Below are 27,810 nucleotides of genomic sequence, written 5' to 3' on the forward strand. Positions count from 1 at the left end.
TCCAACAGGGGGCTGGCAAAGTTTTCTCTACCCTCTGTGAGGCCTGTGCCCAGGATTCTCTCAACAAGGGTTCCACTGGGCCAAAAAGCACTCCCATCTCCATGAGAAGCCCTGCTCTAAGATATCTCTGGGCTGCCATTTGTTTCCACGCATGTCTTCAATATGCTAACGATACTTCTTAGCACCCTGCTGTTGCCCTGGGCTACGGGCTATTCTCTGCCTCCCCTGGCCTCACAGGCATCTCCTGGGAAGGAGGGAAGATAAGCGTTGGCCAAAGCTGCATCCCATGGAGGAGAGCTCCTCCACCCAGGAGAGGTTGTGCCCTGTCCCAGCGCAGCCGGTGCTGACTGAGTGGTTCTCATGGGAGCGTTTGCCCCCCAGAGCGCATTTGTCAATGTCTGGAGACATTTTCGGTTGTCACACCCGGGGTGGGGAGAGCCACAGACATCTCGTGGATAGAGACCAGGGGTACTGATAAACATCCTGTAATCCACAGGCCAGCCCTGCACCCAGAATTAAACCTGTTGAGGTAGAGTCGATCCAACTCAGAGTGACCCCACAGGACAGAGTAGAACTGCGCCATAGGGTTTCCAAGGAGCAGCAGGTGGATTTGAATTGCCAACCTTTTGGTTAGCAGCTAAAAGCTTAACCACTGTGCCACCACGAAGAATTATCCGGTCCAAAATGTCAACAGTGCTGAGGGTGAGCAATCCTGTTCTAGAATGTGATGTCCACTAGGAACCAGGCTGTTCTGGGTGTGGGTGGGAACAGCTACCTGTTCTTCTGGGGCTTCCTTGCCTGTCTGTACTTCTAAGCAAGTGCAAGCGGGTAGGTGGTGACCCCCAACCTCCTCCCACTTCAGAGCTGACTCGTTCATTACATAGAGGAGACGCAGTGCCCGGGGCCCACAGAACTTTTAGGGGCTCACGAAAATGTTGTAATTTCTTTTAAAATCAGAAGGAAAAAAAATGAACTTTTAGATCAAAGAAAGTTTCAGTATGTAATATTAGTATATTCATCTTTACACCAAAGTAGTCACAAAAGATAATTTTTTTTTAATGGTCAAAGGGACCCATGAAAGCAAAAATGCCTAGTGTCCATGAGAGTCATCACGCAGCCCTGAGCCAGAAGCCCCTCCTTGAGCCTGGGCATAGGAACAGAGGTGGGCATTGGGTGACTTCAACGTCCTTTCCCGAACTGTCTTTGCAAGAAGCCTGCCCCACAGTTCAGAGCCTGCCCTCTGTTGTCTGGCCGTGGCCCAGGAACCCAGTGGGGTGTATCACTGAATGCTGCTGGGCTTCGTGCCAGGCTGCCCCCTTGGCCACCGCAGAGACCTTCTCTCATGCTCTGCTCACCCCAACCAGATGCCCAAATGTACTCATGGCAACCCCATGTGTTGCAGAGTGTAACTGTGCTCCATAGGTTTTTTTTTTTTAAACATTTTTTATTGTGGTTTAGTTTATAAAGCAAATTAGTTTCCCATTCAACACTTTATACACATTTTGTTTTGTGACATTAGTTGCAGTTCACTCACTGTGACAGCCCTCTACCCACCTCCTCCCTGGGTTCCTTGTTTCTGTTTGCCCATCTTTCCTGCCCCTTCCTGCCTTCTGAACTTTGTTTTTGGGCAAATGCTGCCCTTTTGGTCTTGAATGGTTGATGGTTCTGGGACCACATTCCTCATGGGTGTTATTGTTCACTTTATAGACCTGTCTGTTGTTTGGCTGAAAGTTGGATCTCCTGGAGTGGGTTCAGTTCCAAGTTCAAAGACTGTCTAAGTGCAATAGTCTTGGAAGCTCTGCCAGTCTCTATCAGACCAATAAGTCTGGTCTTTTAGGTGAATTTGAATTTTTTCTACATTTTTCTCCCACTCTGTCCAGGACCTTCTATTGTGATCTCCATCAGAGCAGTTGGTAGTGGTAGCCAGGCACCATGTAGTTCTTTTGGTCTCAGGCTGGTGGAGGCTGTGGTTTGTATGGTCCATTAGTCCTTTGGACTAATCGTTTTCTTGAGTCTTTGATTTTCTTCACTCTTCTTTGCTCTGGATGGGAAGAGACCAATAGTTGTATCTTAGATGGCTGCTCGAAAGCTTTTAAGACCCCAGTTGCTACTCACCAAAGTAGGATGTACAACCTTGTCGTTATGGAGTATGTTATACCTATTGACCTAGATGTTCCCCAGGACTATGGCCCTAAGTCCTCAAGTCCAGACTCAGTCCCTTAAGGTATTTGGTTATAGCTAAGTAGTTTTCATAACTTTGCCTCCTGTGTGCTCTGCTATATACATGGATATATTTGCAGCACATACAAATATGTATGTATAAATATCCCCTGCCAAGACTATACATGCTTGTGGGTGTACTCCCATATGCCATCCCATACCTGTTCAGCTTACATATCTACCTATGTATCCATTCATATATTATTGTTTGTTATTACTGTTATTGCAGGATTGTGTATGAAACCCTAGTGGCATAGTGGTTTAGAGCTTGGCTGCTAACCAAAAGGTCAGCGGTTTGAATGTACCAGATGCTCCTTGGAAACCCAAAGGGGAAGTTCTACTCTCTCCTATAGGGTAGCTATGAGTTGGAATCAATACTATGGCAATGGGTTTGGTTTTGGTTTGGTATGTAATAGTATTTACCGCTGTTGCCTTTTACTCTTTCGTACCTTCCAGTGCCTTACTTTGCCTTGGTCGTGTTGTGCTGACATCCCCCTTATTGCGTATTGCCCTTCCCTTCACCCAAGTTAATACGTGTCTACTATGTAGTTAGCGATGTTCCCTTTCTCCCCTTCTCCTTCCTGGTAACCATAGAAGAATGTTTCTTTCATGTGTAAGCCTTTTCTTGACTTTTTATAATAATGGTCTCATGCAATATTTGTTCATTTGTGATTGACTTTTTTCACTTAGCATAATGTCCTCCAGGTTCATCCATGTTGTAAGATGTTTCACTGCTTCATCATTATTCTTTAATGTAGTATTCCACTGTGTGTATGTACCACAGCTTGTTTATCCATTCGTCTCTTCTTGGGCACTTAGGTTGTTTCCACCTTTTTGCTACTGTGAACAATGCTGCAATGAACACGGGTATGCATATATCTATTCTTGTCATGGCTCTTATTTCTCTAGGATATATATACCTAGAGGTGGGACTGCTGGATCATATGGTATCTCTGTCTCTAAGTTTTTAAGGAATCTCCGTATCATTTTCCACAGTGATTGTACCATTTTACATTTACCATCAGCAGCGTATGAGGATTCCAATCTCCCCACACCCTCGCCAGCATTTGTTTTCTGTTTTTTGATCGTTGCCATTATTGCCAGGGTGAGATGATATCTCACCGTTGTTTTGATTTGCATCTTTCTAATGGCTAATGGGTGGAGCCCTGGTAGTGCAGTGGTTAAGAGCTTGGCTGCTAACCAAAAGGCTGACAGTTTGAATCCACCAGCTGTTCCTTGGAAACCCTGTGCGGCAGTTCTGCTCTTGTTTTATAGGGTCATTATGAGTTGGAATCAGCTCAACAGCCTCAAGTTTTTTTGTTGTTGTTGTTTTTTGGTTTTTAATGGCTAATGAGCACAAGCATCTCTTCATGTATTTGTTGGCTACCTGAATGTCCTGTTGGTTATGTCTTTTGCCCATTTTTTAATTGGATTGTTTTTTTGTTGTTGAGGTGTTGAAGTTTTCTATAAATTTTACAGATTAGAACCTTGTCAAGTATATTGTTTTTTTTTCCCAGTCTGTAGGTTCTCTTTTTACTCTTTTGGAGAATTTTTTTGATGCACGTAAGTGTTTAATTTTTAGGAGATCCAAGTCGTCTAGTTTATCTTCTACTGTTTGTACAATTTTGATTATGTTTGATAGTCTATTTATGCCATAAAGTAGGGCCCCTATGTTTGCCTGTTTTTTCTTCCATGGTCTTCATAGTTTTACATTTTAGATTCAGGTCTTTGATCCATCTTGAGTTAGTTTTTGTATATGGTGTAAGGTCTGGATCTTGTTTCATTTTCCTACAAATGGATATTCAGTTTTGCCAGCATCATTTGTTAAAGAGACTACCTCTTCCCCATTTAATGGATTTCAGCTCTTTTTCCAAGATAAGCTGCCAACACAGGTGTGATAGATTTACTTCTAGGTTCTCAATTCTGTTCCGTTGGTCTAGGTGTCTGTCACTGTACCAGTATCGGGTATTTTTTTTTTTTTTTTTTTGTACTTTAAGTGAAAGTTTACAATTCAAGTTGGTTTCTTATACAAAAACTTACACACACATTGTTATATGACCCTAGCTGCTCTCCTTATAATGTGACAACACAATCCTCCTTTCCACACCAGATTTCCCATGTCCATTCAACTAGCTCCTATCCCCCTCTGCCATCTCATCTCACCTCTGGACAGGAGCTGCCCACATAGTCTCATATGTCTACTTGAGCTAAGAAGCACACTCATCACCAGTATCATTTTATGTCTTATAGTCCAGTCTAATCTTTGTCTGCAGAGTTGGCTTCGGGAATGGTTTTAGTTTTGAGCTAACAAAGAGTCTGGGGGCCATGTCCTCTGGGGTCCCTCCAGTCTCAGTCAGATCATTAAGCCTGGTCTTTTTACTAGAACTTGAGGTCTGTATCCCACTTCTCCTGGTCCATCAGGGATTCTCTGTTGTGTTCCCTGTCAGGGCAGCCATTGGTGGTAGCCAGGCACTATCTAGTTCTTCTGGTCTCAGACCGATAGAGTCTCTGGTTTATGTGGCCCTTTCTGTCTCTTGGGCTCATATTTTCCTTGTGTCTTTGGTGTTCTTCATTTTCCTTTGCTCCAGGTGGGTTGAGACCAATTGCTGCATCTTAGATGACCGCTTGCTAGCTTTTAAGACCCCAAACACCACTCACCAAAGTGGAATGCAGAACATTTTCTTAATACACTTTGTTATGCCAGTTGACCTGGGTGTCCCCTGAAACCATGGTCCCCAGACCCCCCCAGTACCAGGATGTTTTGACTACTGTTCTGAGATCGGGAAATGTAAGACCTTCTACTTTTTGTGTGTGTGTGTGGTTTTTTAAATTGTACTTTAGATGAAGGTTTACAGAACAAACTAGTTTCTCATCAAACAGTTAGTACACACAATGTTATATGACATTGGTCAACAACCCTACAACATGTCAACACTCTCCCCTCTCAACCCTGGGTTCCCTATTACCAGCTTTCCTGTTCTCTCTGCCTTCCAGTCCCTGCCCCAGGGCTGGTGTTCCCCTTTAGTCTTGTTTTGTTCCATGGGGCTGTTCAATCTTTGGCTGAAGGGTGAACCTCAGGAGTGACCTCATTACTGAGCTGAAACTGTCTGGGGGCCATACTCTCATGGTTTCTCCAGTCTCTGTCAGGCCAGCAAGTCTGGTCTTTCTTTTTGAGTTAGAATTTTGTTCTACATTTTTCTCCAGCTCTGTCTGGGACCCTCTATTGTGATCTCAGTCAGAACAGTCAGTGGTGGTAGCTGGGCACCATCTCATTGTACTGGACTCAGTCTGGTGGAGGCTGTGGTAGATGTGGTCCATTAGTCCTTTGGACTAATCTTTCCCTTGTATCTTTATTTTTCTTCATTCTTCCTTGCTCCCAAAGGGTTGAGACCAGTGGGGTATCCTAGATGGTCACTCACAGGCATTTAAGACCCCAGACGCTACTCACCAAAGTAGAATGTACAAAATATTCTTTATAAACTATATTGTGCCAGTTGAGCTAGATATTCCCCGAGATCATGGTCCCCACAGCCCTCAACCCAGCAATTTGGTCCCTCAGGGAGTTTGGATGTGTCTATGGAGCTACCATGACCTTGCCTTGTACAGGTTGTGCGGGCTTCCCCAGTATTGTGTACTGTCTTACCCTTCACCGAAGGACCTCCTCCTTTGTTCTTTTCCTTCAGTAGTGCTTTGCTTATCCAGGGTCTCTTTTCTTTCCATATAGAGTTGGTGATTAGTTTTTCCATCTCTTTAAAGAATATTGATGGAATCTCGATCAAGATTACATTATATCTATAGATTGCTTTGGGTATTATTGACATTTTCACAATGTTAAATTTTCCTGTGCATGAGTATGGTATGTTCTTCCATTTATGTATGTTTCTTTTGGTTTCTTGTAATAAGGTTTTGTAGTTTTCTTTGTATATGTCTTTTACAACCCTAATTAGATTTATTCCTAAACATTTTATCTTTTTTTGGGCTATTGTAAATGCTATTAATTTCTTTTTTGGAGTTCTCTTTGTTAATGAAGGGGAATCTGATTTTTGAATGTTAATCTGGTATTCTGCCCTCCATAGGGTTTTCAAGGCTGTGAATTTTCAGAAGGAGATAGCCAAGTCTTTCTTCCAAGGCACCTCTAGGTGGGTTTGAACTGTCAACCTTTCAGTTAGTAGTTGAGTGCTTAAACCTTTTGCACCACCAAGGAACTCCTAGTTGTTAGCTCTAAGTGCATGCCCAAAGTCTTGAAACATGGGCCTGAGATCTCATAATAATTATAACTGCTAACATTTATTGGGCAATTACTCTGTGGCAGGCACTGAACTATGTGCTTCATGCTCCAATTTAATTCTCTCAACCATCCCTGACTTAGGTTCTACTGACATTTATGTTACATAGTTGAGAAAAGTAAGGCTTAGAAATACTAGTAATTTGCCCAAGGTTGGTAAGCTGTACAGCCAATAGGTTGGAGGGAAAGCTTTTAATGTGAAGTTAATTTTGGTTAAACTGCAGGAAGGTAAGTGACCATAAAGCATTCTGTATGCATTACATTCACTTATATTTGTATGTCTTATCCACCCACCCACCCACCCACCCATCCATCCATCCATCCATCCACCCACCCATCCACCCACCCGTCCATCCGTCCATCCAGCCATCCATCCAGTCTCCATTAAGTAAATACTTTGATGTGTCAGGGACACACTAGGAGTTGGGAGGACACAGAAAAGGCAGGCACAAGCAAAGCATTCTAGGAACTAAGAACCCAGCACAAGAGATGGGCAAATAAGAGTCTATTCTAATAAATGTGCTGAGATGAGGGCTTTGATATATGGAAGCATAGGGCTTGTGGAGCACATGCCCAGAGAGCAATGAGGTACTTGTCTGCTGTCTGGGAGGGAAACCTGCCCATTTTCTGACCCTGGGCATTGGCTCCTCCCCTCCCCTACAGAACTGCTTCTCTGTTAGGGCTTCAGGTAAGGCTCCCTTCCACTTGCATGGCCCCCAGACTTCACATGGAGGTCCTGTGCAAATGTGTAATATAGAAAACCTCTCAACTTTTGAGTTCGGGCCTAGAAGTCCTCAGCAGACCAATAAACCCATTGCCACTGAATCAATTTTGATTCATGGTAACCCTATAAGTTACAGAGTAGAACTGCTCCGTGGGGTTTTCTTGGCTATAATCTTTATGGAGGCAGATTTCCAGGTCTATCTTCAGTGGTACTCCTGGGTGGGTTTAAACTGCCAACCTGTGCGGGAGTAGTTTAGCAAGCAAACTGTTTGCACTACCCAGGGACCTTAGGAAGTCAACAGTCATCCCCATTGACTGTCTCCTGCCTCTGGAAGGCCGGCTGTCCTGCCAAAATGAGGAAATGCACTTGATTCTTCTTGAAATGCCCAGATATGTCCTTTTCTTGCTCTCAGCAGAGTGATGGTGATGTGCTCGGCTCCCACCCAGATGGCCAAGGCAGGAAGAAAAGTGGGCAGCTTGGGAACCCCACTGGCAGCCACCTGGCCTATGGCATCCTGGACACCCCACCCTGGCACCTCTGCATCTTCTTGGGGATCCAGGTAATGCCACCCAGGAAGCACTGGGTCCAAGGGGCTCTACTTCCAAAGCTGCATCCACACACACCCAGTTCAAACTACCAGTACCATTTGCCATTGAGTAAATTCTAACTCATGGCAACCCCATGTGTGTCAGAGTAGAACTGTGCTTCACAGAGACTTTTAATGGCTGTGACCTTCAGAAGTTGATAGCTAGGCCTTTCTTCTGAGGCTCCTTTGGGTGGGCTCAAACCTCTAACCTTTTGGTTAGCAGCTTAGCACTTTAACTTCTTGTTCCACCCAGGAACTCCCAGGTCAAATTAGTCAACATCAAAAACTTCAGTTGTTGATGTTGTTGGCCTCCAGGGGAACTCAAGGCTCCTCTGGTTTCTCTTTCTAGGGTTTGTGAGTGGGGATAGGGACTAGGGGAGAGTTCTTTCTCGCTGTGAGCTAATTAACAGATCAAGGACACCAACTGGGCCATTGTTCTCTTGGGTGGGGCTACTGAGCTAGTTAAAGCCAGGTTCACTTGGCTGAGGCTTCTTTTCTGATAAACCTGGGAGAGGTACTGGGCCAAGTCCACTTCCTTAGAGCCAGCCCTGAATGCTGTAGCTTTTTTTCTGATTCCAGTCCCACCCACATGCCTAGCATTCTTTGGGATCAAGAGATTTATTTGATCGTGAGAGAGAGTTGGCCCTGTCTCATAAAATTGGGTAGACAGTGCTGCTGGGCCTCATACCAAAACCAAAATCCAAACTTCCTGCTATTGAGTTTCTTCTGACTCCTAGCGACCCTACGGATAGAGTAGAACTGCCCCCACAGGGTTTCCAAGGCTGTAAATCTTTATGGAAGCAGATTGCCACATATTTGTCTTGCGGAGCAGCTGGCTGGTGGGTTCCAATCAGTAACCTTTTGATTAGCAGCAGAATGCTTAACCATTGTGCCACCAGGGATCCTCACAAAGGAAAGTAAAACCAAAACAACCAAACCTATTGCCATCGAGATGACTCTGACTCATAATGACCGTACAGCCAGAGTAGAGCTGTCCCATAAGGCTTCCAAGGCTATAATCTTTACGGAAGCAGGCTGCCACATCTTTCTCCCGAGGAGTGGCTGGTGGGTTCGAACAGCTGAACTTTTGATTCGTAACTGAGTGCTTTAACCACTGCACAACCAGGGCTCCCTAGGGCGTGATACGAGAAGGGGGAAAAAAAAAACCCTGATGGATTCCTGGCCTACAGAATATCGTCGCCTGTGTTGACTGAGTGGGTAGCAGGTCAAAGAGGCTCAGAACTGCCCCAGGTTGTTTATCCCAAGAGGACACGGGCGCCATGGCAAGATTGTCCAAGTGCCCCTACAAAGATGTGGGTATTTCTTCTCTAAAACCTTCCTGTGTTCTCTTCCCTAAAGGGCAGCCAACCCTTAGTTGACCACAGCTTGTTTGTTGAAACTTCTGGGTTAATCAAAGAAAGAACAAAAAAATGGGGGACTTGTGCCTTTCAGTGGGAGTTCCAAGTCTTTCCCCCCAACCCCCAAAATCTCATTCCCACTTCATTCCACCTCCAGAGATCAGTGCTGACTGAACTGGTCAGACTGTTCCAGAACATTCCCTGAGCACACCAACCATAGCTGGTTAACAAGTCCCTACCTCTCTATTATCTACCTATCCATCTACCTACCTACTTGCATACTTACCTATCTGCCGGGCTATCTATCTATCTGCCTGTCCATCTATCTATCTATCTACCTATCAGTCATCTATTGATCTATCATCTATCCATCTAATCTATCCCCTTTATAGCAAGTCACCTGCTATGGGTTCAGACCTGCCCTGAATTCTGGATTGAACCCTGTCCTCTCAGGAAACTCACATAGCCCTTGGCCAACAGCTCAAAGCCGATGCTCACGTCATCCTTGTCAGTGGCCTGGCCCTCACCATCTGCCTTGTTTTAATAATGAGCCTCTTGCCTCATTCTGGGTCACCAGGAGTCAGATTTGACTGAAAGAAACTCATTGGTTTTGGGTTTTTGCCTTATTCTTGTTTTTAAGGCCTCACCCCAGTGGTTTCTTGTCATGTCCTCCTCTGCTGGGTCCCTTCTTGGGCCCTCCTAGCTCCCACTGCTTGCCTGGCTCTACCTTGGGAAGGGCGAACAGCTTGGGGAGGGAATGCGGTTGGGCCCGAGGGTCAGCAGATGGCACAGCGTCTCCATGCCCTCTGCTTTCTCCGCTCTGTCCACAGCACTTCCTCACGGCCCTGGGGGGGCTCGTGGCTGTGCCGCTTATCCTGGCCAAGGACCTGTGCCTGCAGCATGACCCCCTGACCCAGAGCTACCTCATCAGCACCATTTTCTTCGTCTCTGGCATCTGCACTCTCCTGCAAGTGTTCTTGGGAGTCAGGTGGGTGAAGTGACTCCCTGTGGATTCAGACTTTTTCCTGCCAGGGTTGTTGTTGTTGTTAGCTGCCATCAATTCAGCCCCCAAATCACAACGACCCCATGTACAGTGAGACAAAATGCTGCCCAGTTCTGCACCATCCTGTTGATTGGTTGTGGATTGGACCATTGTGATCCATAGTGTGTCACTGGCTGATTTTCAGAAGTAGATTGCCAGGCCTTTCTTCCTAGTCCAACTTAGTCTGGAAGTTCCACTGAAACCTGTTCAGCATCATAGCAACACACAAGCCTGCACTGACAGAGGGGTGGTACCTGCACGTGAGGTGCATTGACCGGTATGACCATTAAAGTTGTGTGTCACCTTGGCTGGGCCATGATTCTCAGTGGCCTATGAGTCGGAATTGACTTGACGGCAGTGGGTTTGGGTTTTTTTGGTTTTGACAGTTGTATGATGTTGTGATCATCTCCATGATGGGATCTGCTCTGAGTAGCCAAGCACATGGAAGGGAGTTTCCTTGGGCATATGGCTGCATGAAATACAAGTGGACATTCTGGCAAGGCTCATGGGCTTTTGCTTGTGCTGGACCCTGCAGCTGGCTCATGTTCATCTGACCTCCGGTTCTTGGGACTTGAGCTAGCAGCTTACCTACTGTCTTGCCTGCTGATCTTGGGATTCATTGATCTTCATAGCCTGTGAGCAAGAGTCCTGCCCTCTCACCTGCTGATCTTGGGTTTGCCAGCCGCTGGGGCTATGAGAATCAGGAGAAGTTTCCACCTGAACCACGTACTTGGGACATTCTAGCCTCTACAACCATGTGAGCAATTTCCTAGATATAAATCTCTCTGTATTTATTTATATACTTTACTGGTTTTGCTTCTCTAGAGACCCCAGCCTAAGATAGCTCAAAATCAGACTCAGGTCTCCCACCTGGGAGGCAAGAATTCTATCACTGAACCACCACTTCTCCCACCTGCCAGAGTAGCAGCAAGATATGTTTGGCTCATAGCTGGAGAGATAGTAGGAAGAGGGTGTGGCATAATAGAGGGAGCACAAGAGTAGGGGCCAGAGCCTGGGTTCAAGTCCTAGCTCCAACACTTACTACCTGCGTTAGCTGGATTCTTGATTGAAAGTGATTAGCTTAGGCAAAAATGTGTTCTTTACTGGTTAGCTTACAGGATCAAACCCAGAGGAGCGAAGGGCACATCTATATGTCAGGAACAGGATGACCAGGAACTCAAATGTGGCCAGGACCCTCCCTCTATCTCTCATCTCTACTAGGCCTGGGGCAAGAGTACAAAATGGAGACCCACACTATGTCTAAATGTTGGAAAGTTATACACCAACTGTCATAATCTGGATTTTCTAGAGGAGCAAAACCAATGAAGCAGACACAAAATATACAGAGAGAAATTTACGTCAAGGGAATGGCTCACACAATTGTGAGGAGATGACTCATGCAACTGTGGGGGCTGGCAAGTCCTAAATCTGTGGGAGGGGGCAGGCTGAAGGCCTATGCTGGCTCACGTGGTTGCAGGGGCTGATGAACCTAAAATCTGCAGTCAGGAGGCAGGCTGGTGACTTGTACAGGCTTACGTCCCAAGAGCCAGAGGTCAGATGACAAGAAGAGTGCGGGGTAGATAGATAGATAGATAGATAGATAGATAGACAGACAGATAGAGAGAGAGATAGAGAGAGAGAGAGAGCTTTGCCAGAACATCCATTTATATTCTGGAGGCCGATCTCACCCCCAAGGAAACTCCCCTTTCAACTGATTGGCTGCTCACAACAGATTACTAAATGGCAAGTGATTACATACAGTTTGCCAAACTACTGACACTCATAGCCCAGCCAAGTTGACACAAAGCATTAACCATTGCACCGAGTGTCATGGACTGAATTGTGTCCCCCCAAAATACGTGTCAATTTGGCTAGACTATGATTCCCAGTATTGTGTGATTGTCCACCATTTTGTCATCTGATGTGATTTTCCTATGTGTTAACAAATCCTACCTCTTTGATATTAATGAGGCAGGATTAGAGACAGTTATGTTAATGAGGCAGGACTCAACCTACAAGACAAGGTTGTGTCTTAAGTCAATCTCTTTTGAGATATAAAAGAGAGATGCAAGCAGAGAGACATGAGGACCTCAGACCACCAAGAAAGTAGAGCCAGGAGCGCGTGTCTTTTGGACCCAGGGTCCCTGTGCTGAGAAGCTCCTAGATCAGGGGAATATTGATGACAAGGACCTTCCCCCAGAGGCAACAGAGAGAGAAAGCCTTCTCCTGGAGCTGGCACCCTGAATTCAGACTTCTAGCTTCCTAGACAGTGAGAGAATGAATTCCTCTTTGTTAAATCCATCCACTCGTGGTATTTCTGTTATAGCAGTACTAGAAAACCAAGACACCAAGCTCAAAAAAAAAAAAAACAGTTGGGTTGAGTCAACTCTGACTCATGGTGACCTCATGCATTTCGGAGTAGAACTGTGCCCCACAGAGCTGTTTTTTTTTTTTTTTTTTTTTTTGATTGTAGAAATATACATAGCAAAACGTTCACCATCTCGATAATTTCTGCATGTATAGTTCAGTGCTATTGATTGTTTTTTCATGTTGTGCAACCATTATCACTATCCTTTTCCAAATTGTTCCACCACCATTAATATAAACTCAATGCCTCCTAAGCAAAAATGTCCCCTTCCGCCACCCCCTAAAACCATTAATAATCTTTGGTTTATATATATTTGCTTATTTCATATAAGTGAGATTATGCAGTATTTGTCCTTTTGTGACTCATTTATTTTGCTCAGCATAATGTTTTCAAGGTTCATCCACGTTGTGGTCTGTATCAGGACTTCATTTCTCTTTACGGCTGAACTGTATTCTGTTGTATGTATATACCACATCTTGTTTATCCATTTATCTGTTGATGGGCATTTAGGCTGTTTCCACGTTTTGACTATTGTGAACAGTGCTATAATGAACATTGGTGTACAGGATCCATAGGGTTTCAGTGGCTGATTTTCTGGAAGCAGATTGCCATAACTTTATTCCTAGCCACCTCTAGGTGGACTTGAACTTCTAACATTCCAGTTGGCAGCTGAATGCATTAGCAGTTTGCATCACCCAGGGACATAAACCAAGCTTACAAACTCTTAAATAAAATATCTCTAATCACCCTTCCTGGAAGGCCATGTTCGAATTTGGAATTCTGACTCTTTAGAGTTCTGCTTTAGGACCTGGTGGCATTGGGGGAGCAGGCTCCCACTTCCCAACTCCAGCTTTGCTCCAAATCACATGTAGTCCCCCATTCATGTATTGGATACCCCAACCTGCATGTCCAGTTCCATCCACACCACTCAAAAGAGTCCCCCTCAGAGTCCCCCAGTAGTTGCCCCTTGGCCATCCTTCAGGCCTGGGGCATGCACACCTGCATCCCGGTCTGCTGTCACAGGACAGACCTACTGGGAAAGGGGTCCATACAGGTTCTGGGAGAGACTCAGGGTCATTTGCGCAGGAGTTCTTGGGACTGAAAGAGGCAGGAGACACAAGATGGGCAAGCCCTCTTGGCCCTGCAGACCCCTGCCCAGGGGAGGCTAGAGGGGGACTGTCTTAGGTTGGTTTCTCTAGAGGAGCAAAAGCAGAAATGCATATAAATATATAGAGAGAGATTTATGTTAAGGAAACAGCTCACGAGATTGTAGGGGTTGGAATGTCCCAAGTCCTTGCATCAGGATACAGTCCTTTCCCAATTCACGGAGCCACAGAAGCTGGAGAGCCCAAGATGAGCAGGTTGGAGAGCAGGGATCCTGCTCACAGGTTGTGATGGTTGAGGAATCCCCAAGGTCAGCAGGCAAGACTGCAAGGTTTCTCCTGAGTCACTTAGGTGCAAGGGCTGGCGAACCCAAGATAGGCAGGTTGGGGAGCAGGACTCTTGCTCACAGGCCGTGAAGATCAGCGAATCCCAAGATGAACAGGTAAGCTGCCAGCTCAAGTCTCAAGAACCAGAGGTCAGACAGGAGACAGGTGCTGGATCCAGAACAAGCAAACAACTTTCGCAAGGCAAGCAAGAAGTAGGCAGCAGAAGGCGGAAAGACGAAGGCTGAGGGGGCAGTGAGCTGCCACAGGCCCCATGCCCACCGGTACAACTCAGCAGATTCCATCATGGGGGTGATCACATATCAGATTTCAACAGGTAAGTGATCACAACATTATACAGCTGCCAAGACGCTGAGAATCGTGGCCCAGCCAAGTTGACACACAATCTTAACCACCACGGGGGACTTCTAAAGCACAGACCTAAGGGTGGGGCGGGGGGCAGGGGCTCTTTCCCTGGTCTAAGGGTAGGGTTGTCTTGTTACTGCAAAACACGGATTCGAGCCCTCTGCCATGAAGCCAGTACTGAGAGGGGTGAGGTGAGCAGTAAGAGGGCTTTATTGTATACCGGCATACAAGAGACAGTGGAGAGTGGGCTCCTCCAAAGTCTGTCTGTCTGCTGGGGACCGACTGGAGGGTTTTATAGGGTTGGGGCTTAGGCTTGAAGAATTTGGAGAATGGCAGTTTCCCTTTGAGGTGGGCATGTTGACCACATTTTAGACATGTTGACCTTCTGTGGTCATTCTTAGAGGTCCTCTGACACCATCCTGGTTTCAGTCACAAGATGGGCCCCCATTGTCTGGTTGTCTCGCCCCAGATCTTATTGATTGTTGTTCTGCTTGTTCAAGAGGAACATAGGTTAATTCTAAACTTTATAGAATCATGGAGAAAGGAGAGGGAAGGGAGGAAACAAATCACAAATCACGAAATCACTGGGGTATGTAAAAGCTAGCTATGCAAGCCATGTAGAAAGAATGCTACAATACCCAGGATGCTAGGCCCCTACAATCTCTTTCTCACACTGTGCCTTTCAGTCTCATCATCCCTCTGCCCGTGGCTGTGCTTCCTTCTTGCAGACTGGCTTCTCCCACATGTCCGCAGGCAGGGCTGATGCCAGTCTTCACACCTACCACCAACACAGATGAGTACTGCTCTCCCTAGCCTGACATTGAAAATGCCAGGGGAGAGTTCTGATGAGCTTAAGTCAAATGCCCAGCCCTGGACCAACCAGGGCAATGAATATGGGAGTTCCCACTTAGGAAGGCTTCCCAATGAAGCAGGTAAGAGGAGTGCTCTTCTGGGTAGACAAGACAGTGGATAGTCTGTGAACAAAATATGTAGTCTGGAACCTGTTAAATAAGGTTAGATAATATGTGTCCCTCTCTCCTACAGTATTACTGAGATGATCATTTGGTATAGTCAGTGGAATCGCTTTTTTTTTTTACATCAGGTCCTTTATGTTCATATGTGTAAAAATGGCATGGCGGAGGCATATGACCTCCTGTAATTCCACAAGAGGGAAGGAAAATCAAGATCAACAGCCTCAGCCTGATTCCTATGAGACAGAGGTCAGACATGCCTCCTCTCTCTGCCATTTTTACCAACCATCCCTCCCACAGCACTCCCTACTTCTCTGCTAAGTGCGATAATTCATTGCAATGGCTACACAGAACTCACAGACCATACTCACAGTTATGGGGTTTATTAGGGAAGTAACAGGTTACGGTTTCAGGTTTAGCAACACTCAGAATACACTTGTTCAATCAGGATAGCTTCTTCTCAGCCTTGCCTGCAGGCACGCCTCTCCCTGGCCCTCAGCCTCTGCTACTCAGGCAGGTGTTATAAAGCTCTTCTAGTTTTGCAGATAAGTGCCCTGACGCGCCCCACTCTGCTGGTCAGCCTTGGCCCAAAGAGGATCAGCTCTAGCTCCTTGGATCAGCAAACCTAGCTCCACCAAGTGCCCGGAGGCACCCTACTCTGCCAGCAAGCCTTTTCCCTGAAAACACTCAGCTTTATAGCTTGTGGACTGGGCTGTCTTCTGCCAGTCTCCTGGTTCTGCTGCCTTCATTTCTCTGTCACTGTTTCTTGCCACCTCCAGTGTAACAGCTCTCTCTTGGTCTCCTGGTTCCAGGAGCTTCTCAGCCCAAGGGTTCTGGATCCAAAAGACGCGCTCCACTCCTGGCTCTTCTTTCTTGGTGATGATGAGATCCTCTCTTCCCACTTCTGGCATGGCTCATATTAAGTGGGATGGCAAAACAAAAGTGATCAATCCCTTTGTTAGGTTTCCAGATACCTTATTTGCATAGTCCCACTCGATCATTGTGTGTGAGTCACAAACTGTGGCTCCAAAACCAAACCCGTCACTGTTGAGTTGATTCGGTCTCTTAGTGACCTTATAGGACAGAGTAGAACTGCCCTATAGAGTTTCCAAGCAGTAGCTAATGGATTTGAACTGCCGACCTTTTGGTTAGCTGCTAAGCTCTTAGCCACTATGCCAGCAGGGCTCCAGAAGGCTATGGTTAGAAGGGTCATATTGAGGAATTCATTGCACCACAACATGTGTACTGTTAAATCACTCTGAAGCTGGTCTCTCATGCACAGTTGTGAAGCATGATGTCTTAGCTTCCTGGGACTGTCCTAACAAATGACCGTAAACTGGGCGACTTAAAACAACATAAATTTATTCCTTCGTAGTTCCAGAGCCTAGAAGTCTGCAATCAAGGCATCATTAGGACCATGATCCCTCTCAAGGTTCTAGGGGAAAATCTGTTCCACACCCTTCTCTTAGCTTCTGGTGTTGCCAGTAATCCTTGGAGTCCCTTGGCTTGTAGATGCATCACTCCAATCTCTTCACTCTGTGTCTGTCTCTCTGTGTCACTCACTTCTCCTCTTCTTATAAGGATATCAGTCATATTGGGTTAGGACCCCCCCACTCCGGTATGACCTCATGTTGATCTAACTACAGTAATTACATCTGCAAAGACACTAATCGCAAATAAAGGACATTCACAGGTACCTGAAGTTAGGACTTGAACCCACCTTTTTGGGGGGTAAAATTCAACCCGTGAAGTATGGGCAATGTGTGTTTGGGGCCCTTTCACTCCTCATTTCTACACACTCTCTCTTTTCACGTTCTCCTGCACCATACCCCGCAACCCCTTGATTCCCTAAAATCCCACACGGTGGCTCCTTTGGGTTCCTTTCTTCCCAGGAAATTCCTCTCTGTGGGCCCTCCAGATCTTCCCTGCTCACCTCCCTCACCCCAGATCTGTACAGTCAGCGTTTCTTTCCTTTAGGATTGATTTTGCATCTAGTCCCAGGGTAGACCCAGGTTTTGTGTAGCCTGAAGCTTATACAGTTTTTGGTGCCCCTTTTAAGAAACAGAGTGCAAAATTATGAATACGAAATAATGTACAACAGCAAATATTTATTTAGGTTGAAAAACATCATAACAAGTTACAAATTTTAAAAAGCAGATAAATGTCACAAATTCCAAAAACAAAATATTTTTATTATTTAACAGTCTGACACTCGCCTGTTATACTTTTCCCCAAGCATTTTATCACCGTGTCTTAGTCTCCTAGTGCTGCCATAACACAAGTACCACAAGTGGGTGACTTTAAAGATCAGAAACTTACTTTCTCACAGTTCTGGAGGCTAAAAGTCCAAATTAGAGTCTCAGCTGCTTTGATTCCTTCCTTGTTTGTATCTCTTGGCGTTCCTGGGTTCCTTGGCTTCTGTAGGATCCACACATGGCACCTGTCTTCCCTCGTGTGTGTCCCTGTGTCTATGTTGCTCTTTATATAACTCAGTCTACACCTCAACGTAAAGAAAACAAAAATCCTCACAACTGAACTGGTAAGCAATATCATGATAAATGGAGAAACATGCTGACGTTATCAAGAATTTCTTTTTACTTGGATCCATAATCAACGGCCATGGAAGAAGCAGTGAAGAAATCAAATGACATTGCATTGGGCAAATCTCCTGCAAAAGATTTAAAGCGTTGAAAAGCGAAGATGTCACTTTGAGGACTAAAGTGTGCCTGACCCACGCCATGATATTTTCAATCACTTCATATGCATGCAAAAGCTGAACGATGAATAAAAAAGACCAAAGAAGAATTATAATGATTTTTGTTTTCTTTATGTTGAGGCATAATTCAAATAGAAGATTTTGTCATCTGCATATCACAGGTTGTTAATGAGTCTTCCTCCAATCCTGATGCCATATTCTTTTTTTATAGTCTACCTTCTCAGATTATTTGCTCAACACACAGATTAAATATGTATGGTGAAGGATATAAGCCTAACACATACCTTTCCTAATTTTAAACCACAAAGTATCCTCTTGTTCTGTTTGAATGACTGCCTTTTGGTCTATGTACAAGTTCCTCATGAGCACAATTAAGTATTCTGGAATTCCCATTCTTCACAATGTTATCCGTAATTTGTTATGATCCACACAGTCAAATGCCTTTGCATACTCAATAAAACACAGGTAAATGTTTTTCTGGTATTCTCTGCTTTCAGCCAAGATCCATCTGGCATCAACAATGATATCCCTTGTTCCTCGTTCTCTTCTGAATCTGGCTTGAATTTCTGGCAGTTCTTGTCGAAGTACTGCTGTGACCAATTTTTTTCACTGTTCATTAAAATATATATATGTATTTTATTATTAAAAAATACATATGAGTTGGAATCGACTTGACGGCACTAGGGTTGGGATTTTATTATTGTACTTTAGATGAAGGTTTATAGAACAAACTAGCTTCTCATTAAACAGTACACATATTGTTTGGTGACATTGGTTACCAACCCCGCGACATGTCAACACTCTCCCTTCTCGACCTTGGGTTCCCTATTACCGGCTTTCATGTCCCCTCCTGCCTTCTAGTCCTTGCACCTGGGCTGGTGTGCCCCTTATTCTTGTTTTGTTTTATGGGCCTGTTTAATCTTTGACTGAAGGGTGAACCCCAGGAGTGACTTCATTACTGACCTAAAAGGGTGTCTGGGGGCCATACTTTTGGGACTTCTCTAGTCTCTGTCAGGCTAGTAAGTCTGGTCTTTTTTGTGAGGTAGAATTTTGTTCTACATTTTTCCCAGCTCTGTCTGGAACCCTCTATTATGATCCCTGTCAGAGCAGTCAGTGGTGGTAGCCGGGCACCATCTAGCTGAGCTCGACTCAGTCTAGTAGGGGCTGTGGTAGTTGTGGTCCATTAGTCCTTTGGAGTAATCTTTCCCTTGTGTCTGGTTTTCTTCATTCTCCCTGCTACAATCATTTTTTAATTATCTTCAACAAAATTTTACTTGGGTGTGATATTGATGATATTCTTCAATAATTTCTGCATCCTGTTGGATCATCTTTCTTTGGAATGGGCACAAATATGGATCTCTTTGGGTCAGTTGGCCAGGTAGCTGTCTTCCAAATTTCTTGGCATAGACGAGTGAATGCTTACTGTGTTGCATCCATTCGTTGAAACATCTCAGTTGGTATTCTGTCAATTCCTGAAACCTTGTTTTTCACCAATACCTCCAGTGCAGCTTGGACTTCTTCCTTCAATACCATCAATTCTTGATCACGTACTACCGCATGGAACAGTTGAACGTCCACCAATTCTTTTTGGTATAGTGATTCTGTATTTTTTCTATCTCGTTTTGATGCTTCTTGTGTCTTTCAATATTTTTCCCATAGAATCCTTCAATATTATAACTCAAGCCTGGAACTTTTTCTTCAGTTCTTTCAGCTTGAGAAATACCAAGTGTGTTCTTTCCTTTTGGTTTTCTAACTCCAGGTGTTTGCACTTTTCATTATAATATTTTGTCTTCTTGAGCAACCCTTTGGAATTTCCTGTTAAGCTCTTTTACTTCATCATTTCTCATGTTGGCTTTAGCTACTTTAAGTTCAAGAGCAAGTTTTAGAGTTTCTTCTGACATTTATTTTAGTATTTTCTTTCCTGTCTTTTTTTTTTTTTTCCAATGCAAAACAGAATGAAATACTGCCTGGTCATGTGACATCTTCATGATTGTTGGTATGTACACAGTCAGGGTTCTCTCTAGCTAACCCTGCTTATAATGCCAGTTGTACAAACTAGGAGGCTGAGATCATCCGTTTCTGATGCAAAATGTGTGGTGGATAAAATCCCACTTTGCACACCTACTGTGGCACCTAGCAACGACAACCTTTGCATAAAGCTAGTTTTTAACATCATAGTTTCTAATTTTACTTCATTCCCTGTACCATTTTACCCATTCATATGCATATGGCCTCAGGTCTCTGGCTAGACTGGTCCAGGAAAACCACAACCCCCTCTCAATCATTGTCTGGATTAACCTGCCAGGCCTACCTCTGAACCACTCCAGGTATAGTTTCTATCTCCTCACTGTTCAGTCTAGCCCCACATACTTTTCCCTTTAGTGGAAATGACTTCAAGGCTGCAGGCTGACCAGAATCCAGACCCAACTCATCTCTTACTTTCATTTCTGCCACTACAGATATCAGCAACCAAAGTAAACACTCAAAAATCAAAAGTTTCTCATCCCTTACCCATGTCAAGGAGCAACACCACATAGGCAAGTTACAGTTTATCCGGGGAAGTGCACAGTACACAAAGTGAAACTGTGGCGCCCTGCGGTGAAGCAGTCACAAAGGCATATTTATGTGGTAAAATCAAGAACTAACAATACAAGATTTCTGATAGGTGCTTGCTGATTCAGGGAAGTGGGAGGTGGGATATCTTGAAGCAGGGAATCTTAACATGATTGGTTTAAAGAGTCTGTTGATTAGTTAATACTTGGTGATACGTGCACCTTGTTGATCAGTTACTACTTGCTACCTGTAGGGGGTTTACAGCATGGTTACCAGGGAATTGCAAGACATTACTTTCTGGGAACATAGAGGTTAGATACACTGTTTGTAACAAGACTCCTTGAGAACAAGCTGACAACATTCTTTGGAAGCTTGGGTACAAAGAAAACATTTCCTTAGTTATAAGATTAAATCCGTATAAAGGTTGTTGTTGTTAGGTGCCTTCAAGTCGGTTCTGACTCATAGTGACTCTATGTACCACAGAATGAAACACTGCTCAGTCCTGCTCCACCCTCACAGCTGTCACTATGCTTGAGCCCATCGTTGCAGCCACTTCGTCAGTTTATCTCCTTGAGGGTCTTCCTCTTTTTCTCTGACCCTCTACTTTACTGAGCATGATGTCCTTCTTCAGGGGCTGATCCCTTCTGATAACATGTCCAAAGTATGTGAGATGTAGTCTTGCCATCCTTGCTTCTAAGGAGCATCCTGGTTGTACTTCTTCCAAGACAGATTTCTTCTTTTTTTTTGGCAGTCCATGGTATAGTCAATGTTCTTTGCCAACATCACAATTCAAAGACGTCAATTCTTCTTCTTCAGTCTTCTTTATTCATTGTCTAGCTTTCACATAGATATGAGGTGATTGAAAATACCATGACTTGGGTCAGGTGCACCTTAGTCCCCAAGGAGACATCTTTGCTTTTCAACACTTTAAAGAGATCTTTTGCCACAGATTCGCCCAGTGCAATGCATCTTTTGATTTCTGGACTGCTGCTTCCCTGGGTGTTGGTTGTAGATCCAAGTAAAATGAAATTATTGACAACTTCAATCTTTACTCCGTTTATCATGATGTTGCTTATTGGTCCAGTTGTGAGGATTTTTGTTTTCTTTATGCTGAGGTGTAAACCATACTGAAGGCTGTGGTCTTTGATCTTCATCAGTAAGTGCTTCAAGTCCTCTTCACTTTCAGCAAACAAGGTTGTGTCATCTTTGTAACACAGGTTGTTAATGAGTCTCCCTCCAATCCTGATGCCCTGTTCTTCTCCACATAGTCCAGCTTCTTGGATTATTTGCTCAGCATGCAGATTGAATAGGTATGGTGAAAGGACACAGCCCTGATACACACCTTTCTGTCTTGGTGGCGTAGTGGGTAAGAACTCTGGGTAAGTCCTTCCCATTCTCGGCAGAGGGGTGGGAGGCCAGGGCCTATATCTCGGGTAGGTGATTTTCCTTTTCCCTCTCTCTTCTCACATCATCTCTGTGAGCCAAGATTTCCTTGAAATCCCCCCACCGTGGAATCGAGTATGTATAGGATTTACTCTGTTTAGTTTCTCAGGCCCCTAAAATTCATCTCCCACTCTTTCCTAGAATGTAAGATAAGGTGTCACAGTAGCAGTGGCTGGTGACAGTGGAATTGTTGAAGAGGCCTTGTGGCTCCCTGCCGGGTATCCAGGTGGCCTTCCCCTTTCCCCCATGGAGAGTTGCAGACACAGAACTCTTACGGATGGGGAGCCCCCTCAATTTCAACCTGAGATGGTATTAATTATAATTCCGGAAAAAACCTTGAGGTTTAAACTTTAGTCCTGGTCCTATGCTGTGAGAACTTGGGCAAGTCTGTTACCCTCCCGAAGGCTCAATTTTCTCCTGTGTAAAATGAACGAATTCAACTAGATGATATTTAAGAGACCCTTGCAGCTCTACTGGTGCCCTGGGGGTGCAATGGTTCAGGGCTCTGCTGTTAACCAAAAGGTAAGAAGTTCGAATCCACCAGCCACTCCTTGGAAGTCCTGTGGGGCAGTCCTACCCAGTCCTATAGGGTCGCTATTAGTCGGAGTTGACCTGACCACACCAGGTTTGGTTTGTTTTACAGTTCTGGTATTATTGTTGGAACTCATGGTATTAGCAGAGAAAATGCTCAGGGGCCACCTTCCCACTGGGTAATCAAAGTACTTCCTTGCCGACAGTGCCTGTGGGCCCAGCCCTGTGGGTCGTTCTGTGAGAAACACAAACTAACCAGGAATTAGGGTCAAGGAGCTCACACACAATGAAAAATGCTGACCATGCATAGAAAGAAGATACAATTAAGGAAAACTGTGCTAACTTGAGTTTGGTTCCAACCATGAAAATGGATGTTCCCCAAAAAATAACCCACTGCCGTCGAGTCGATTCCGACTCATAGCGACCGGCTATAAAATCGGACTGATAACTTGTGAATCAAAGGTCACGTAGATTTGATTGCTGGTTATCTGTAACCCAACCCATTGCCTTTGAGTGGTTATCTATAACTGGTATTTAATGATATGCTTTTCTAGATTAGAAACAAAAATGTCCTGATGTTGCAATAAGATTTCAGAAAGTCTTAATAATTAAGAGCATGTTAAGTAATCAAATCGGAGTGATAAGAGGCAATCGCTGCTGCTTTGGACCTAATTGCTAAGGACTTGGGTTGTTTCTACCTTTTGGCTCTTGTGAATAAAAAAAAAAAATAGTGCTGTAATAAACACTGGTATCAAGTAAGTGTCTGTTTGAGTCTTCACTTTCAGTTCTCTTGGGTGCATACCTAGGAGTGGAATTGCTGGGTCATAGGGCAATTCTATGTTTAACATACTTCTCTGCTTCACATTTAGCAAAGAGTCCATTTTAACAGGTCTGGGGTGAAGCCCGGATGTTGCTGATTCTATGTCCAGTCAGAGTATGAAGGCCATGGAAGCAGCAAATCTTTCGTAAACTTATGTGGTAAAACCTGCGAAAACCAGAACCTGTGTGAGGCGGAAACCTGTCAGAGGAAACCTGTGAGGTAGGGTTCTTAATAAAGAGCAATAGAAAAGTGGTCTGCACCCTGTCAAAGGTGGAAAACTTGTGAGACCCAGAAGAACAAATCAGTCCTTTCAAGTTTCTGCTCTCATAGGTTTCACTGTATATTCCCTACATGCAATGTGCTCAGTCACTTTGAAGACTAATCCTTTATGCTGTCTTTATGAAGTCCTGAATTCCAGGAAAAATACCTGGACCATGTGGGCTATAGCGACAAATGCAGTCACAATTCTGCTGTCCGTCTCCCCTACCTCCCAAATTCCATTGTCCAGAGCTGGCAGACTAGGTAAGCCTTCACAGCCTCTGACCCCTTAGTAAGAGAGGGCTATTGGAGGTTGACTCATCAGGCTGTGTTTACCAGAAAGGGAAGGCTGGTTGGGTAGGCACTGCTAGAATTGTCACAGAGGCTGGAGGAAGAGAGGCATGGGCAGGGGGCCCCTCTGATGATTGACTGTAAACCTGCTCTGTTCATGTGACAAGAAGGGGCCCGAAGTAGAGGTCTGGGACTGTGGTCATTTTTGAAGACCTAAAGGAATCTGGCATCCTGGATTTTGGGCCATGACCTCTTCACAGCAGAGGAGTAGTTGTAGGGGACACAAGATGGGTACCTGCCCATGTGTGAGCTGTGCTCCATCCTGGGTCTGGGTGGGACGCTCCAGGGCTGGGGTAGAGGATTGCACTTACTCGGTGTGTTTGCTGAATTCTGTGCTGTGTCCTGATTGGTTTCCGGCACCTGACTCTCTGCTCCAGGACTGGGGAGGGATCCAGGTGTCTCCTCCCCCCACCTGTCCTGCCTGTTCAATGTTGACAGGGTCATGTGTCTGACCTGGAGATTGGCAGGAGCTCTGTGCACACTGAGAATCACGGGGGCCATGTGTTGTCTCTAAACTGAGCTAGCACTTGGGATCTGGGCTCCCCCCTTGGGTCCACTTGGTACCAGGGGACTGCATGGTGACTGAATTCTCCTCTTCCAGGCTGCCCATCCTCCAGGGAGGGACGTTTGCTTTCTTGGCACCCTCCCTGGCCATGCTCTCGCTTCCTGCCTGGAGGTGCCCTGAGTGGACGTTCAATGCCAGCCTGGTGAACACCAGTTCTCCTGAGTTCACTGAGGAGTGGCAGAAGAGGATCCGAGAGGTAACGGGGTGAGGGGGTGGGAAAGAGGTGAAGGAGTGCTCACCAGGAGCCTCTGAGCTTATTCTTTTGCTCAACAGAGGCTGTCCTCCCTGCCAGGCAGGTCCTGGGCTCTGAGATACTTCTGTAGATCAGACAAGAGAGGAGCCTACCCTCACGGAGCTAACATTCTAGTATGTGTGTGTGCTGCCAGAAATACTCCAAAAAGTAGCTAGAAAAGGAAAATTTCAGAGAGTGGCAAGTTCCGTGAAGAAAACAAAACAAGGTGGTAAGCAAGAGAGGGATTAGGGCCACTGGGGTGAAGGGATGGAGCACGAGAATAGATTTTCTTGAAAACACACTCACATATTTCAAGAAGGAAGAGCTCAAGGTCTCCCAGCCAGTCCAGGGAGGCAGGAGGGCAGAGCGCAGTCCTCCTATTTTTATTAATTCGTCAGACATCATCTGCTGAACTCCCGCCAGGGGCCAAGCATTGCGTTAAATGCCAGGAATACAAAGGGGAATAAGCCCAAGCCAGATTTTAAAGATACCCACAATCTCTTAGAGGGGCGAGAGAGAGTGTGCAATATTATGGTGCTGGTGGTGATGATGGTGATGGTGGTGGTGATGATGATGGTGGAAGCAGCAGTTACCGAGCACTTACACTTTCCTGGCACTCTAAGAGTTCATAGATTCACACCTGCCATATTGACAAATGCCCATAATGCTGGTGTTGTTAGCTGCCACTGAGTCAGCTCCTGACTCGTGGTGACTCCATGCACAGCAGGACAGAGCGCTGCCTGGTTCTGCTCCATCCCCGTGACGGATTTCAGCTTGGACTGTTGTGACCAACAGGATTCTCACTGACTGATTTTCAGAAGTAGATCACCAGGCCTCTCATCTTAGTCTACGAGCTCTGCTGAGACCTGTTCAGCATCATAGCAGCATGCAAGTCTCCACATGGTGACTGTGCTCGGGGTGTATTGGCCAGGAACCCACCCTGTAGTAGGCTAGATGTAATAAGAACACCAGCATGGAGGACCAGGCTGGCTCAGTCCCAGAACTGCCTGCTTAGCATGACCACTTTTGACAGTCGTGCTTATCTACCATGAAATCGGATCCTACTGAATTCAATTGTATCATCCGGGAAAGGAACCGAAAGCCTTGAAGCGGTTCTGAAATGTGGCCATGCTTCAGGGTTTGCTTATCTAAATGATCCAGGAGTATGACAGCAGACTCTGGGTTCCTGGCACAGAGACCAGACACACCCTCAGGGACAGGAGCTGTGCTCCCTCCAGACACCACCATCCTCACCTGTCCTGAGCTGGGGTCAGTGCACAGTTGTAGATGGCACTGTGGGACAGGGTGAGGGTCACTTGAGATCTTTCTTTTTTTTTTTTTCTTTAATAGTATTTTAGATGAAGGTTTACAGAACAAACTAGTTTCTCATTAAATAGTTAGTATACACATCATTCTATGACATTCGTTAACAACCCCCCAACATGTCAACACTCTCCCTTCTCAACCCTGGGTTCCATATTACCAGCTTTTCTGCCCCCTCCTGCCTTCTAGTCCCTGCTCTGGGGATGCTGTGCCCCTTTAATCTTGCTTTTTTCCATGCGCCTCTTCAATCTTTGGCTGAAGGGTGAACCTCAGGAGTGATCTCATTACTGAGCTGAAAGGGTGCCCAGGGGTCATACTCTCAGGGTTTTTCCAGTATCTTTTAGGCCAGCAAGCCTGGACATTCTTTTTGAGTTAGAATTTCGTTCTATGTTTTTCTCCAGTTCTGTCAGGGACCCTCTATTGTGATCCCTGTCAGAGCAGTCAGTGGTGGTAGCCAGGCATTATCTAGTTGTGCTGGACTCGATCTGGTGTAGGCCATGGTAGATGTGGCCCATTAATCCTTTGGACTAATCTTTTCCTTGTATCTCTAGTTTTCTTCGTTATTCCTTGCTCCCAAAGGGGTGAGACCAATGGAGTATCCTAGGTGGTCGCTCACAGACTTAAGACCCCAGACGCTACTCAACAAAGTAGAAAGAGAACACGTTCTTTATAAACTATGTTATGCCAATTGAGCTAGATGTTCCCTGAGACCATGGTCCCCACAGACCTCAGCCCAGCAATTTGGTCCCTCCGGGAACTTGGATGTATCTATGGAGCTACTATGAACTTGCCTTGTACAGGTTGTGCTGGCTTCTCCAGTATTGTGTACTGTCTTACTCTTCACCAAAGTTACTGCTTATCTATTGTCTCTTAAGTGTTTTTCTATCCCCACTCCTCCCCTCCCTCGTGACCATCAAAAATTGTTTCTTTTTGTATGTAAACCTTTTCATGAGTTTTTACAATAGTGACCTCATACAATATTTGTCCTTTTGTGATTGACTTATTTCACTCAGCATAATGCCCTCCAGATTCATCCGTGTTATGAGATTGTTCTTTTTTTTGTGTAATACTCCATTGTGTATATATACCATAGTTTATTTATCCATTCATTTGTTGATGGGCATCCAGGTTGTATCCATCTTTTTGCTATGTAAACAATGCTGCAACGAACATGGGTGTGCATATGTCTATTCGTGTGACGACTCTTATTTCTTTAGGATATATTCCTAGGAGTGGGATTGCTGGATCATATGGTATTTCTATTTCTAGCTTTCTAAGGAAGCACCATATCATTTTCCAAAATGGTTGTATCATTTTGCATTCCCACCAGCAGTGCACAAGAGTTCCAATCTCCCTGCAGCCTCTCCAACATTTGTTATTTCCTGTTTTATTAATTTGTGCCAGTTCTGCCGAGGTGAGATGGTATCTCATTGTAGTTTTGATTTGCATTTCTCTAATGGCTAGAGGTTGTGAGCATTTCCTCACGTGTCTGTTGGCCATGTGAATGTCTTCTTTGGTGAAGTGTCTGTTCATTTCCTTTGCCCATTTTTTAATTGGATTATTTGTCTTTTTGTTGTAGAGGTGTTGGATTTTCTTGTAGATGTTAGAGATTAGACCTTTGTCTTATTTGTAATAGCCAAAAAATTTTTCCCAGTCTGCAGGTTCTCTTTT

The 27,810-nt window shown here is 45.0% G+C and overlaps 1 protein-coding gene across 1 annotated transcript in view; it reads left to right on the plus strand.

Annotated features, from left to right (window-relative positions):
• The window catches only part of LOC100669794 (solute carrier family 23 member 1-like), a 57,332-nt gene that overhangs the window by 2,283 nt on the left and 27,239 nt on the right, over positions 1-27,810 (plus strand). The window contains exons 2-4 of the mRNA XM_023539154.1: positions 7,642-7,788; positions 10,004-10,161; positions 24,621-24,780. Coding sequence (XP_023394922.1) covers positions 7,642-7,788; positions 10,004-10,161; positions 24,621-24,780 — 465 coding nt within the window. The remainder of the gene's footprint in view (positions 1-7,641; positions 7,789-10,003; positions 10,162-24,620; positions 24,781-27,810) is intronic.

The sequence above is a fragment of the Loxodonta africana genome, chromosome 8, assembly GCF_030014295.1.
Source record: "Loxodonta africana isolate mLoxAfr1 chromosome 8, mLoxAfr1.hap2, whole genome shotgun sequence".
NCBI classification, from domain to species: Eukaryota; Metazoa; Chordata; class Mammalia; order Proboscidea; family Elephantidae; genus Loxodonta; species Loxodonta africana.